Consider the following 14164-nt stretch of genomic DNA (forward strand, 5'->3'; position numbering starts at 1 on the left):
GGCCCCAAAACCGTTCGAATGTGCCTTTGAGTTTTGATTCTCCGTAGTACGAGTTAGGGTGCGCATAGGGTGACATTTTATACTTCATCAGAAAGCCAAGAGTTTGTACTCTTAGGAAATATGTATTAGATATGGTATCTTTTATGCGCAATAGGTCACAAAAGATTCAGAAAGGAAAAAATACGTTTTGCGCGAACGGTTTTGGTAGCCACTGTACGTACAATACCTCATTAGAAAGCGACAGCTGTCGGATATAACATATAAAAATCCAGGGGTTTGGAATTACTTCCATATATAGTAAGATCAGATTGCGTCAAGCATATGCATTCGAACAATTTTTCCAATTAAATCATCTTTTATTTAATATCGTGTATAACCGCCTTTAGCTTTAATAACTGCTCTACAACGAGCTGGCATACTCTTGATATATGCTTGGCATTGCTCTTTGGTAAAAGAGTTCCATTCTTTCTCGATTCTAGACCAGAGATCATGCACTCCTTTAGCCCTACCTTCATATAAGCTCAGCCTCAGCTTTAAATGGTGCCAGAGATGTTCTATAGGATTCAAATCGGGACTTTGAGCTGGCCAATTGAAATTATGCTCTTCTTTAAACCCATTTTCCTTAAACCAAGCACGAGCAAGCTTTGATGTGTGTTTAGGATCGTTGTCTTGTTGAAAATAAATAGCTTCCTGTTCGTAACCATAGTACTTCAGACTGTCCATAAGTGTAGTTGACAGGATATGAACATAATCTGATGCTTTCATAGTACCATCCTCAATTGTGCAGGCATATCCAGGATTATCCCCACGTCATACAACCCCAAAGCATCACACTGCCAGCTCTTCCTTTGACTGCAAGGTCAAGATGATGAGGTTGCAATTTGTCACCAGGTCTTTTCCAAAAGTACTTACAGTCATATGAACCCCCAAACATTAATCTTGGTCTCATCAGAGAACACCATACGTCTCCAGTCATCTTCTGTCCAATCTTTGTGAGCTTTAGCCCATTTTAGTCTAGCTTCCATGTGACATTTTTTGAGGAGAGGCTTTTTCTTCTTAATTTAGGCATTGAATCCCATGCTGTGAAGCATTTTTACTGTACCAAAATAGCCTATCTTATGACGAATGCTGTTTAAATATGACCATACGCTCTTTGCAGTCTTAAGTGAACCATTTACAAGGTCTCTCTTCAGGTAATTCTTTGTTGTTGAGCTTATAGTAGTTGTCATGTTTTGACATGTCAATAAGATAACAGTCTTATCATTCTAAGCTAAATCTTTACAAATGAGTTTGAATAAGAATAGATCCTGATAATTACCAACTGCCCTGAACAGCCAAGTTTCACTTTCATCTCAACAGTTGATTATTTACATCAGTTTATAAAATTTTTCTTATACATGTCAAATCATATCGGTCGTAACTATCTCTTGTCATTTAATCTCAGGTCTTGCTCAAACTAATATAAATAGCCTTGGAATCTTTCTTTAATAAAAGTAATTCGACTTTAGAACTGTTGTTCGGTCTCGTTAATTCTTCTTTGTTCATATTTTTATACTTAAAACACTTCATTTTTTTTAACGAACTCTGAACTTTTGTTTAAAATTACAAAATATGGCTGACAACGATCAATCCACTCAAGTTTCCTCCCTTAATAAGAAAGGCAACCTTAATCAACAAGAAGAAGAGACATCCAGGGTCAGTGAAGACATAGAAATGGCTATCGTTGAAGAAGCTGCTTCTACCACTTCAAATGGTTTTGAATTAAAAGAAGATCCATCTATCGATGCTGTTATGGGTCTGAGGGTTACATTGACAGACCTTAGACAACAGATCGCTCGTGCTGTGGTAACTGGAGCTCCTCAAGAAGAGCTAACCAAGCTCCAAGAACAGGCAGTTAATATAAAGAACTGCATCCAGTTCTTAGATGATGCTCAAGCTTTCTGTATTACTCCTCCTACACCCGTAGGTAATGCTGTTTTCAGTCCTGGCTTCTCAAATACTGCTTTTAACACTCGGTCGGCTCATATTATCCCACCTGATCTTCCTGTCTGGCAATGGAGGGGTAATGTCTGGAGAAAAGATGCCGATGTACATGACTCCGTAGAAGACTTACTTGACACCTTCTCCCTAATCATTGAGTCAAATGGTCTATCTGTTGATTCGAGTTGGTCTCGCCTGGTCCCAATCAAGATGAACCGAGATCAACGTTCATGGTTTAACGAGGTTCTAAAAGGGCGTAGTTTGACTTGGTCTGAAGTAAGAAAGATCATTGTCAAGACCTATGCTGCACAAGACGTAGCTCAAGAATTGGAATACATGGACCAGCTCCTGTCACTTAAAATGCTTCCAACCGAGTCCATTGAAGCCTTTACAGATCGATTTCAACGTATTCGAAGGGCTGCCAAATGGGATGATGACATCAGGACCGCTTCCATTTACAAGCGTGCTTTACCAGGCTTTTTACGTCAGGAGGTCTCTCGTTCCTTGCTAAACCTTGGTCGAGATCAACAAGACTCCGTGACAAAAGTTGCTGCCAAAGCACGAATGGTCCTGTCATCAAACCTTTGTTCAGAAAGTGGCTCATCTAACCGTCAAGAATCTGGGTTAAAAATTTCCTCCTCGCCTCTCCTTTCTAAGGGAACAGAAGCATCGAAGTACAATCCAAACAACTTGGAAACCTCAAACAACCAACTTGGCAATGGTAAAAGAGTGTCTATGGGTAGTATGAAGAACAAGTTCCGCTGCGCTATCCATGGTATTGCCAATCATCCCACTGAAAGATGCAACAAGTACAAGGATTTGCTGAAGCAAAACTCTTCCTCGGTGATCACTCCTTCTGCTGCATCTAATAGATCTTTATCATTTGTGTCTGTTGCCAAGAACTGTTATCGATGTTTGGGTAATGTCCCTTGGTCCAAAGAACACGCTGCTCGCTGTCCTCGTGACAAGCCTTATCATGGTCCAACTAAGGCCATCCGTTCTGTTCGCTTGGATACTGCAAATTCCAATGGTAACAAGCCCAACCTCACCGTCACTCCTCAAGCTAGACCACAACAGGCGTCCTCCAAGGTGTCTAGTGGTGATAGCAACTTGATGGACGTGGATGACGAGGGTTATCCAGTTAGCTATGACTGTAAGAAATTAACAAAACAGAATGAAGTACTTAAAAATACTAACCATTCTTTAATTGTACCTATCACTATAGAGAACGTAAACACTATGGCCCTGGTTGATAGTGGTTCTTCTTTTAGCTCGATAGACACAAAATTTGCTAATAAATATAATATTGCAGTTGATAGAAATGTATCTGGTTCCGTTATACTTGCTACAAGTGATAATGTTAGTAAACGTTTCGGTACAACCAAATTTCCATTAAGTGTTATTTACGGTGATAATGATAAAAATCTTATTCATACATCCCATTCTTTTGAAGTCCTTCCTCTTTCCTTGGATACTGAAGTTGTAATAGGATTAGATCTAATGCACAAGTTGAACATTCTTGTTACCAACTTAGCCATCAGACATCCTAATCTTGCACCAGTTATTGACAAAGAGATTACGGATGATACACCTGAACCTAACAAAGCTCCTTACGGTACACGTGAGCAACAAGTTCATTTCCATAATGCTATTAAACCATTTGTTGATCAAAATGCCTTAATACCAAAGAATTCATTCTGTACTGTACCCGAGTCAGTTATACGTTTAGATACTGTTAAAGGAAAAACCGCTTACCGTGCACCATATCGTACTCCTTTTAAATTACTACCAATCATGCGTGAATGTATTGACACTTGGTTAAAGGATGAAGTTATTGAACGTGCATCACCTAATTCGGATTGGAATTCTCCTTTAACATTGGCACCTAAGAAAGACTTGCTTGGTAATCTCACAGGACATCGACCCTGTCTCGATCCTCGCTTGTTAAATTCTATTCTCGTGTCAAACGATAGACATCCTATTCCAAAGATTGAAGAGATTTTCGATCAATTACAAGGATCAACTATCTTTACCACTCTTGATCTTCGACAAGCATTTCATCGATTCCAAATCTACGAACCTGATCGTGTTAAGACCACATTCACTTTTGAAGGTCAACAATACCAATTTAGAGGTTGTCCATTTGGATTGAAACATATTGCTTCCCGTTATCAGCGAGTGATTAATATAGTGTTACGTGATTTACCTTATGCACAGGCTTTTGTTGATGATATCATCATATTTTCCAAGTCTTATGAGGAACACATCACACATGTGCAAAACATAATTCAGAGATTAACTAAAGTGAACTTGATCCTTAACCCAGACAAATGTCATTTTGCGCAGTCTACTGTTTACTTGCTTGGTTTCTGTGTTGATGCCAAAGGGTCTCGACTCGATCCTCGTAAAGTTACAAACGCTTTGACTTGGCCTAGACCTTCATCTGGAAAAGAGATTCAACGCTTTTTAGGACTGGTAAATTATTTTAGAAAATACTTGCCAAATATTTCTGAAGTCACTGCGCCTTTGGACAAATTACGTTTCGAAGGTAAACTTGATAAACTTTGGACATCTGTACAAGAAAGTGCTTTTGAAAAGATCAAGGCATTATTGTCTTCTGCGCCACTTCTTCATCATCCAGATTTAGAACAACCTTTTTACGTTGCTACTGATGCTAGTAATTATTCAATTGGTGCTGTTCTTTACCAAGTTGTCAAAAATGAGACTCGATATATCGGTTTCATGGCACGCTCACTTTCTACATCTGAAAAGAATTATTCTACCACTAAACGTGAGCTATTAGCAGTGATATTTGCACTAAAGAAGTTTCATCCATTTTTGTGGGGTAACCCATTCACCTTATACACTGATCACAAGGCCTTGACTTATCTCCACACTCAGCCTGTAGCTAACGCTATGATGATCAATTGGCTGGATACTATACTGGATTATAACTTCAAAATCATCCATCGACCTGGTGTTCAAAATATTCTGCCAGATGCTTTGTCGCGTCTTTTTGAACCTGAAAAAACGCTGGAGGGGGATAATAAAACCATCAAAACAATTGTCACTTCCCAAATTATCAATTCTAACGGATCAATTCTTACATCCAGAATGATGATGCCTGCTGACTTGATGACCCCAGCACCAGAAGACAGACAAAAGCTACTCATGGATACACACTTAGAAGGACACCGTGGAGCTCAAGCAATCGTAACAGCTTTACATAGCGATGGTATTCACTGGACAAAGCTCAAGGAAGATGCGCTTGAAATAATACGTAGTTGTCCTGATTGCCAAAAATTCAATATCGCAAAGCACGGATACAATCCCTTGACCTCAATCTATGCTGATGCACCTTGGGATCACATCTGTATCGACACAGCCGGACCTTTCCCTACTTCAGTACAAGGTAATCAATACATCCTTCTGGTAGTGGACGTCTTTACACGATATTGTGTACTCAAAGCCTTGCCCGATAAATCCTCTCTCACTATTGCACTTGCATTAAGGAGTATCTTATCGCTCTTTGGTCGACCAAAAATTATCCAAAGTGATAATGGTACTGAGTATGTCAATGAAATCGTCAGACTGTATGTTGAATCATCCGGTATTGATCATCGTCTCATATCAGCTTATCATCCCCGAGCTAACGGTATAGTTGAACGATGGGTTGGCAAAGCAAAAAATATTTTGCACAAAAGATTACAAGGCAGAACTGAGGATTGGGACTTGTATGTTGACAGTACCCAAGAAGCCCTCAACAATACGCATACAGCTTTACACGGCACTAGACCTTTCTCATTGATGTTTGCAAGACGTCCCAATGAAAACAAGGATTATAATAACGTGCTGGACAAAACTAAATCGCCTGAAACAATGAAACAGTTAGAAACTAGAATTAACGAGTTTAATGACACTGTCTTACCTGCTATTCGTGAAAAAATAAAAACTTCACAAGCTGCCTCTCGAGACAAGTTCAACCAAACTCACAGAATTCTAACCGATATCCCCACTGGTAGTCAAGTCACGCTCAAGAATGTAAACCGTGTTGCAAAAAGTGATCCCCTCTACGTTGGTAATTACACTGTCAAAAGAAAAACTCAAGGTGGTTCATACGTGTTGGTTGATGCAACTGGAGCACTCTTACCAAGAGATGTACCTCCATCGCAAATAAAGGTTATTTCCCAGGAAGTATCCTTATCCAATACTGATCAATCTGAATCATACGATGTTGAGGCAGTTTTACACCATAAGGGATCACCGGGTAATTACTTATATAAAGTTCGATGGAAAGGTTATGGAGAAGAAGATGACACTTGGGAACCGGCTAGTCATTTCCATGATTACAGACCGATCCAAAAGTATTGGTCACGTATAAGTGAACAAGAACCAGCGCGCGAGGTTCAACTTGTTCCTAAAAAAGATACAACCAAGAAAAGAAAAAATGTGCATCGCAATGTAACTAACTCTAAAAGAAACAGACGTTAACACATTGACCTTCTTCCACCCAACTTTCATTAACTATACATATATGTTACCAGCAAATAACGCAATTATAAAATATTTACAAGGATAGTAAAAAATGGAATTTTTTCTCATGCCTTAATATTTTTCAATTTGCACGTTTGTACGCAGTCACATTTACAGACAAACATCACTTTAGCAATAAATTCCTGTTTAGGGTTTATTATCGCCTAAATGCTTTGTTCCATTCTTGAACACTATACTTTATATGTTTATATAAAGAGCCACTATACGTTATATGACTTCACCCTACCAAGCACCTATTTCTTACAACAAATAGAGCTCATCTTGACATCTCAAACCTCATTTTGACATTCAGTTAAACAAACATCTTTTTACTTGCCACATTAATTCCAGAAAAGATAATTACAACCTGGAAGGGGGCAATGTCATGTTTTGACATGTCAATAAGATAACAGTCTTATCATTCTAAGCTAAATCTTTACAAATGAGTTTGAATAAGAATAGATCCTGATAATTACCAACTGCCCTGAACAGCCAAGTTTCACTTTCATCTCAACAGTTGATTATTTACATCAGTTTATAAAATTTTTCTTATACATGTCAAATCATATCGGTCGTAACTATCTCTTGTCATTTAATCTCAGGTCTTGCTCAAACTAATATAAATAGCCTTGGAATCTTTCTTTAATAAAAGTAATTCGACTTTAGAACTGTTGTTCGGTCTCGTTAATTCTTCTTTGTTCATATTTTTATACTTAAAACACTTCAGTAGTCTTTCTACCAGCATGACCTCGAGTACGTTCAGGTGTATACAAGTCCTTGTACTTGCTCAAAGTGGACCTTGATACTCCTGGAACACGTTTCATAATTTCTGAGTATGATAAACCCTTTTTCAACAGCGACAGAATGTTTTCTTGCTTGCTACGAGATAAAGTATATACCATGATATAAAGAAGTATAGGCTGTACGAGATAGAAGGGAAACACTGCAAAATCCAGCCTTATTTATATATTTTAAGCTCTGACTAAAAGCAAAAGCATTGTTTCATTATTACATCATTTAGTAATGCTGTATTAGTGATGTCAGAAGCGGCAACGATATCATCATTATAGAATGCATTGAGTTGGAAAAATTGTTCGAATGCATATGCTTGACGCAATCTGATCTTACTATATATGGAAGTAATTTCAAACCCCTGGATTTTCATATGTTATATCCGACAGCTGTCGCTTTCTAATGAGGTATTGTACGTAGCTCTATTGTATCTGACTGCAGAGATACAAAGCAGAATGTATAAAATTGCAAAACATTCGAACAATTATTCCAACAACTGTAGCTGGTGGGCTATCATGGCTTCATTCTGGGTAATGCATGGACGACATACTGTTTTAATCGTAAGATTAAATAAAAAAATTAAACAAAAAAACAATAGCAGCAATATAAAATTAAAATCCTTCTTTATTGCAGATTTCTTTCTATTGCAAAAGAGCCCCGTTTAATGGATAAAAAGTTGGCATCTATTTATATTCTTTGTGAGCGTAGATATAAAAGATATAGACTCGGCAACGATGTCGTGCTGAAGAACCAATGATTAAGCTAAAGCTTGTCGATGTTCTAATATATGCATCTGAAGTTGAACAATAGAAATAATAACCAGTCAATTAACTTTGATCTAATTACTTTTGGGGTTGACAATTCATTAGACTCGCTAGGATGACAAATACTGATCTTATTGTTCTAAATTTGGAAAAGTGTGGAATTGTTCAATCATAGTTTAATCTTTGTGTATCGTTATTATTTTAATACAACTGATATCTTATAGAAAATAACTATGTTTACAACACATACAATATGACAGGCCTGTACAAACTTTGCCCAATTTTCCTTATGACGGACTGGAAGACGAGACTTGAGCAAAAGAGGAGAAAGAGCAAGACACCAGGTTCTCCATTCATCGACCTTTAAGTCAGAAAAATTGTTGGCAATTTTCTGATTGATTGGCGTGTACTGTGCTGGCAATATAATATCGTTTGCTTCCTTTTGCATTTCTTTCAAGTCAACATCAGTCAGGTATAATTCATGGGTAAGGTCACAAATGGTTGTACGCCATATTTTAACCATTTTCTTTGCTGTTTATGATATTTGGTACTTATAATGTAAAAACAGTAAGAAGTCAATAGCTAACAACTACTATTTATTAAGTAAGAAAAAGGAGAGGAACTAATAATTTAGAATGAACCCTGGATTATATCGTCTGACTATTAATTGTATAGTCTGACGTAGGCTGGACTGAGATCAATAATAAAATAATAAATAAAGACATCATTAATGACCAAACACGACATCATCCCCTACCAGTTGGTATCAACGTTTGGAAGTTGAATAGGAAGTGTTTGAACAGTTATAAATTTTTGTGTGACCTAATTTCTCTTTATGCGCTTGCTGTGCCTAAGATTACTATTTGCAGTCACAGCATTTTTTACAGAGCTTTCATGATGATCTGTTTTTCGATCAAAGCCTTCTTGACTTTGTTGTAGTCTTCGTTTGGGATATCTGGATAAAGCATTGCCATTATGTTTGGGTTGAGCTTTCTTTTTTTCTTTTGTATTATGAGATTGTCTATTGTGCGACATAGTTCCAGACTTTGACTGTTCATTCATAATTGTCGTAGTCAATAATTTACTAGGGGCGTAGTCTGAGGGCAATTTTTGCTTTTTATTCTTTTCAGCCTCATTATTTTTCTTTTTTACTACTTCACCATTTTGATTTATGGATTTACCCAGCTTGCGCCAATAAATGTTAATTGACTCGGGATCAGTGAATGCCTCAGCAGTTAACCAGCTGTCATCGTCTTTGCTATAGTTTTTCCAGCGTACGAGGTATTCTCTATTTCCAGGTTCGCCTCTATGATTGATGATTGCCTCAATTTCGTACAATTCATCTTTTGGAATGATTTCATCCTGTGAAATAAGCTTTAATTCTTCTGGAGAATAATTTCGAGACATGAGCGTTTCGTCAACATCACGAAGTATATAAGCACCACCTTGTACTTGGCGTACAACACGATATGGACCTTTGTAAACCGGGGAGAGGCTATTGTACTGCTCTCTGTCACGCACCATTACGTAACTTCCTTCCGGGAATGTGGACTGACGATTTTTGCTGTCAGCTTTTTCCTTTTGCCTTTTGGTGTAAAGGTCGGTCCTATCCTGTATAGCAGGGAAGACAACTTGCGACATATAGTCGATTCTTTTCAGCAACTCATCGTGCGGCATGTACTCCTTCTTTTTTAATTCACCAGCATCATCCCTGTATTCAATGAAGTCATTTATGTTGCGAGCAAACATCAATGAAAAAGGTGTGGTCTGCAAGCGTGTGGAGATCTTATTGTTGATCATGAGCTGCACAGATGGAATGTAATGATGCCAATCTTCGGTGGCACCTTCAAGGAACTTTGCTAATATCTTTTTAGCAGATTGAACGTAACGTTCAGCAGCTCCATTTGCTGAGGGATGGTAAGGAGTAGTGTATCTTTTGTCGATACCCATTGCATTGAACAGATTCTCTAAAATTTCATTTTTGAATTCAGAGCCGTTATCGCTACATACAAAGTGTCTAGGATAGCCAAGTAAGGAAAATGTATCAACCATGGCACCTGCGACGGTTTTTGCCTTTTTGTCTACTAGGGGTTTCAATACGCAGAATCTGGTGCAAATGTCGACTAGAATCAACACGTATGTATACATGTTGCTACTGGATTGAAAAGGCCCAATTAAATCAAAAGCATAGGCATCCCCAGGAACATAAGCGTAGACAGGTCGATGAGGATTATAACCCTTTTTAGCAATATTGTACTTTTGACAGGTATTGCACTTGCTTACATAGTTTACTGCATCGGCTAATAAATTTGGCCAATGTAGGTTTTGGTTGTGGATTGATTTTACAATATGATCAGCTCCAAAATGTCCGAATTTATGGACTCCATCAAGAATCTCTTGTCGATCCTCATATGGTGGAGTGATATAATCCTTGTCACTGAATTTGGTAGGACTTTGGACATAGAACACTTTTCGGTTCTCTTTTTTCATTTTTAATTCATGTTCCTTTTTTAGATTTGGTTTGTAAGCAAGATTTTGGTGTTTTACTGTGCTGCTATTAGAATCACTCCCTGCCAGTTCTTTTTCAGGAGGAAAAAGACGTGAAAGAGCATCAGGTAAAACATTTTGTACACCGGGTATATGGGCGATGTCAAAATCATAGGACAATAATGTGTCCATCCAACCCACCATCATGGGGTTGAGTTCATCGGACGTGAACAAGTATGTGAGTGCTCGATGATCAGAATATAAGGTAAAGTGATGACCATATAAAAATTTGTGAAACTTTTTCAAAGCAAACACAATAGCGAGGAGTTCACGTCGAGTGACAGAATAATTTCGTTCAGATTGGGATAAAGAGCGTGCCATGAAGCCGAGGTATTTGATGGTGGTAACAGTGAGTCCATCCGACTGTTTTTCGTCAAATTTCTGGAACAGAACTGCACCAACACCAGTGTTAGATGCATCAGTGGCAACGTAAAGAGACTTGGTAGGATCGTATGGACTCAAAACAACGTTGGAACATAATATGTCTTTGATGCTTTGAAAGTGAACTTGCAGTTCGCGTGTCCAATTGATATCATCTATGAACGCAACATTTCGTAACGCATCTAGAGGAGCGGTGAGTGTGGCAGCACAAGGGATGTGTGCACGAAAGTAATTGACAGTGCCCAGCCATTGCATCATTTCTCTGCCGGTCTTGGGACGGGGCCAGTCAGCAATATTGGTCAATTTACGTGGATCCAAGCTTTTCCCTTTTTCAGAAATGCAGAAACCCAACAGATGAACACTTCTTTTGCCAAAGTGACATTTCTGAGGATTGAGGATCATGTTATGTTGAGTGAGTCTATCAATGACTGCACTGACAGCTTGATAATGCTTCTCCATGGAATCACCTGTAGTGCCAATCACAATATCATCCACGTATACATGAACATTGGATAGATCACTGAGGATGAGGTTCATGATGCGCATGAAATGGCTAGAGACATGTTTTAATCCAAATGGTGCTGAACGAAACATGTATTGTTTGTTTCTGTGAGTAAAAGTGGTTTTGACCTGATCTGATTTACGAATGGGTAATCGATGGAATGCACTTTTGAGATCGAGTGAGGTGAAAATTGTAGAACCCGCAAGATCATGAAAAATGTCGTCAATCAACGGCAATGGATAGTTATCAGATTCCAATAGAGCATTGATTTTACGAGGATCAATACATGGTCTGTAATCAGTGGGATTACCATTCGCATCCTTTTTTGGAGCAAATGTGATTGGACTGTTCCATGGTGAGGGTGGTGCACGTACAATGACACCGTTCTCGAGCCATGTTTTTACAGCCTCATCAAAGATTGGCATCATCTTATTTGCAATAGGATACTGCCGGACATGTGCATGTTTTCCATGAGAGGTGTCTAACTTCACTACTGCTTCTGGTAGATTACATAAGGAATGAACATCAATCTGCTGATTTTTATCAATGTGAGATTGCAGTGCTTTTAGTAAAGCTTCATGTTCATCTGGTGTGCCAGCATTGGAAACATTTGGAATGTATTCTGAGTCTTCAATAGAATCATCAAATTTGACTTTGTTATCATCCCAATTAGTGGCAACACCAACAAGGTGAATTCCTAAACTTGGTAAAATATCCCTTCCGAAAATAGCGTCTACTTTATCATGCATATTTAACACCTCAAATTCATGAGCTACAGTTTGCCCTTTGTATCCGACATTTAATTTATCGGTCACACCCAATCGTTTAACAGTTTTTTCTTTATCTGCTAACAGTAATGAACCATGAACTGGAATAATACGCAGTTTCAATTTACTAACAACATTTTTGCTTATGAAAGAAACATCTGCGCCTGTGTCGACGAGAGCTATTAATCTATGATTGTTCAATAAGAAAGGAGTGTGTAATGAGTAAGGGCTTTGAAGCATAGTAGGATGTGTCTTCTCTTTTGTTTTTAAACTATAGCAACGAATATTACCTTGCTTGTGCTTCTTTTTCTCCCGAATTTGTTTTAACGCTTTTTGAAACGGACTGATGATTTCATCATCATTTAAGAGGTCATTCATAACCTCATCCGCAGGATGTGTTTGCATGATCTCTGGTTCAGTAGCGGTCTGTTTCTCAACCTTCTCAATATTATGAACCGTTATACGTGAATCATTTGCATTATGAATTTTCTCTTCAAATGATCTACGCCTTTGGGAAAAATTACCAGTGTAGTTTTTGGGTGCATCTTTGCGTGCTCTAAAACCCGTATCTTTATTCAAGTAATGGTCACGACGTTTTTCCATTTCTCGACATTTGTCGAGGTGACCTGGGGTATATTTCTCCCCACAATAGCGACATTTAGGCGTGCTGTGTGCCGGCCTTTTATGGAAATTCCTTTCCCTATTCTTGTTTTCGGGAAAGTACCTCTGCTCGTCGCCATGAAACTTTCTTTTCGTTTCTATTTGCCTTGGTGCCTTCTTGTCGGCAGGCTTGAACTGAGATCGTTCCTGATTTTTCAAACCAGGGAAGATCTTCTTGCATTCTTCTATGAAATGCATCTTGTTGTTTTCTATGATTGTTTGGATTTTCGACAACGTATCATCTTCCAAGATGAAATCAGCATTCTTCTTGGCGCGTATTTCAGCCAGTCTTCTTTCCAAACAATCCTTGACAGGTGGAAGCAATGTGCCCAGGAAGTGCATCACTGCCAGCGGACTGTCCGCAAACTTGGCTTTGGTCAAAAGATCTATGTATCTGTCCACATACATGTTCAAGTACTCGCCGTTGGGCTGCTTGATTCTCATCAGCTTTTGACGATACTGCAAGTAGGTGAAGGACTCACCAAACTTGCCTATGAGAGCGGTCTTGGCACCTTCCCAATTATTGTTCTTAAAATCAGCGACAGTCAGCTTATGTTGGAGCCAATTGATGCTCCTATCATCCTGGCCATTTTCAATGGACAACTGGAGCTATCCTAGCCAGTTCTTGTCAATGTTGACACCATAATGTTTCACGATGGCCTCAAACTTCCTGATGAAGTCCTTTACTGTCTTAAAGGCATTGTCATTCTTCACATCATCAGGACTGACCTTGCTGGAAGAGTAATACTTAGGATTGTAAGCAGCACTGACCAACAGGCGAAAGGGAGGTATGACCTTGATGGGGACAGTAGGCTCAGACTCACGAGTATTGTTGGTATTGTTCCCAACCTCATTTATCTTTTGGCTAATTTCATTAGCGCTAACCTCAAGCTTGGTAATATGCTCCTCGTAATAATCCAAATCTTCCCTATACTCGCGTATTTGGATCTTAAGAGCCTTTCTTTTTGACTCATCTTCTTCAAGATCACGCTTCTCAACTAACTTGTCGAGCAAGTCAGCTGTCTCATCGTACTTACGATTAAAGCGTTTTAACTTCTCAGGGATGCTGCTCTTACTTTTCGAAACAGACTTAGAAGAACGCGAGGCGTTCTTTTTCTCACCACTAATGGCGTGGCGAGCGTTGTTCAGAGGTGCATCCTCCATCACAACGTCAAAAGGTCAGCAGTGGACAGACTAATTGCGTCACCACGTCCTCCCAATGGATTCGTCCTTCTTTA

At 38.7% G+C, this 14164-nt stretch overlaps 4 protein-coding genes across 4 annotated transcripts; 1 reads left to right on the forward strand and 3 right to left on the reverse strand.

Annotated features, from left to right (window-relative positions):
* Positions 1-799: 799 nt before the first annotated feature.
* On the reverse strand, positions 800-1025 carry RO3G_06424 (uncharacterized protein; the record flags this gene model as incomplete). The annotated part of the gene is made up of 2 exons (XM_067661014.1): positions 800-893; positions 925-1025. The coding sequence occupies 2 exons, from the start codon at positions 1023-1025 to the stop codon at positions 800-802; spliced, it is 195 nt and encodes a 64-aa protein (XP_067517115.1).
* Positions 1026-1611: 586 nt separating this feature from the next.
* Positions 1612-6471, forward strand: RO3G_06425 (uncharacterized protein; the record flags this gene model as incomplete). The annotated part of the gene is made up of 2 exons (XM_067661015.1): positions 1612-3133; positions 3293-6471. 2 exons carry the CDS (start codon positions 1612-1614, stop codon positions 6469-6471), a joined length of 4701 nt encoding a protein of 1566 aa, XP_067517116.1.
* A 755-nt stretch (positions 6472-7226) lies between these two features.
* On the reverse strand, positions 7227-7415 carry RO3G_06426 (uncharacterized protein; the record flags this gene model as incomplete). The annotated part of the gene is made up of 1 exon (XM_067661016.1): positions 7227-7415. The coding sequence occupies one exon, from the start codon at positions 7413-7415 to the stop codon at positions 7227-7229; it is 189 nt and encodes a 62-aa protein (XP_067517117.1).
* Positions 7416-8822: 1407 nt separating this feature from the next.
* On the reverse strand, positions 8823-14090 carry RO3G_06427 (uncharacterized protein; the record flags this gene model as incomplete). The annotated part of the gene is made up of 4 exons (XM_067661017.1): positions 8823-8891; positions 8955-12445; positions 12557-13535; positions 13614-14090. The coding sequence occupies 4 exons, from the start codon at positions 14088-14090 to the stop codon at positions 8823-8825; spliced, it is 5016 nt and encodes a 1671-aa protein (XP_067517118.1).
* Between the last annotated feature and the right edge of the window lie 74 nt (positions 14091-14164).

Source organism: Rhizopus delemar, genomic scaffold, assembly GCF_000149305.1.
Source record: "Rhizopus delemar RA 99-880 supercont3.4 genomic scaffold, whole genome shotgun sequence".
Taxonomy (NCBI): domain Eukaryota; kingdom Fungi; phylum Mucoromycota; class Mucoromycetes; order Mucorales; family Rhizopodaceae; genus Rhizopus; species Rhizopus delemar.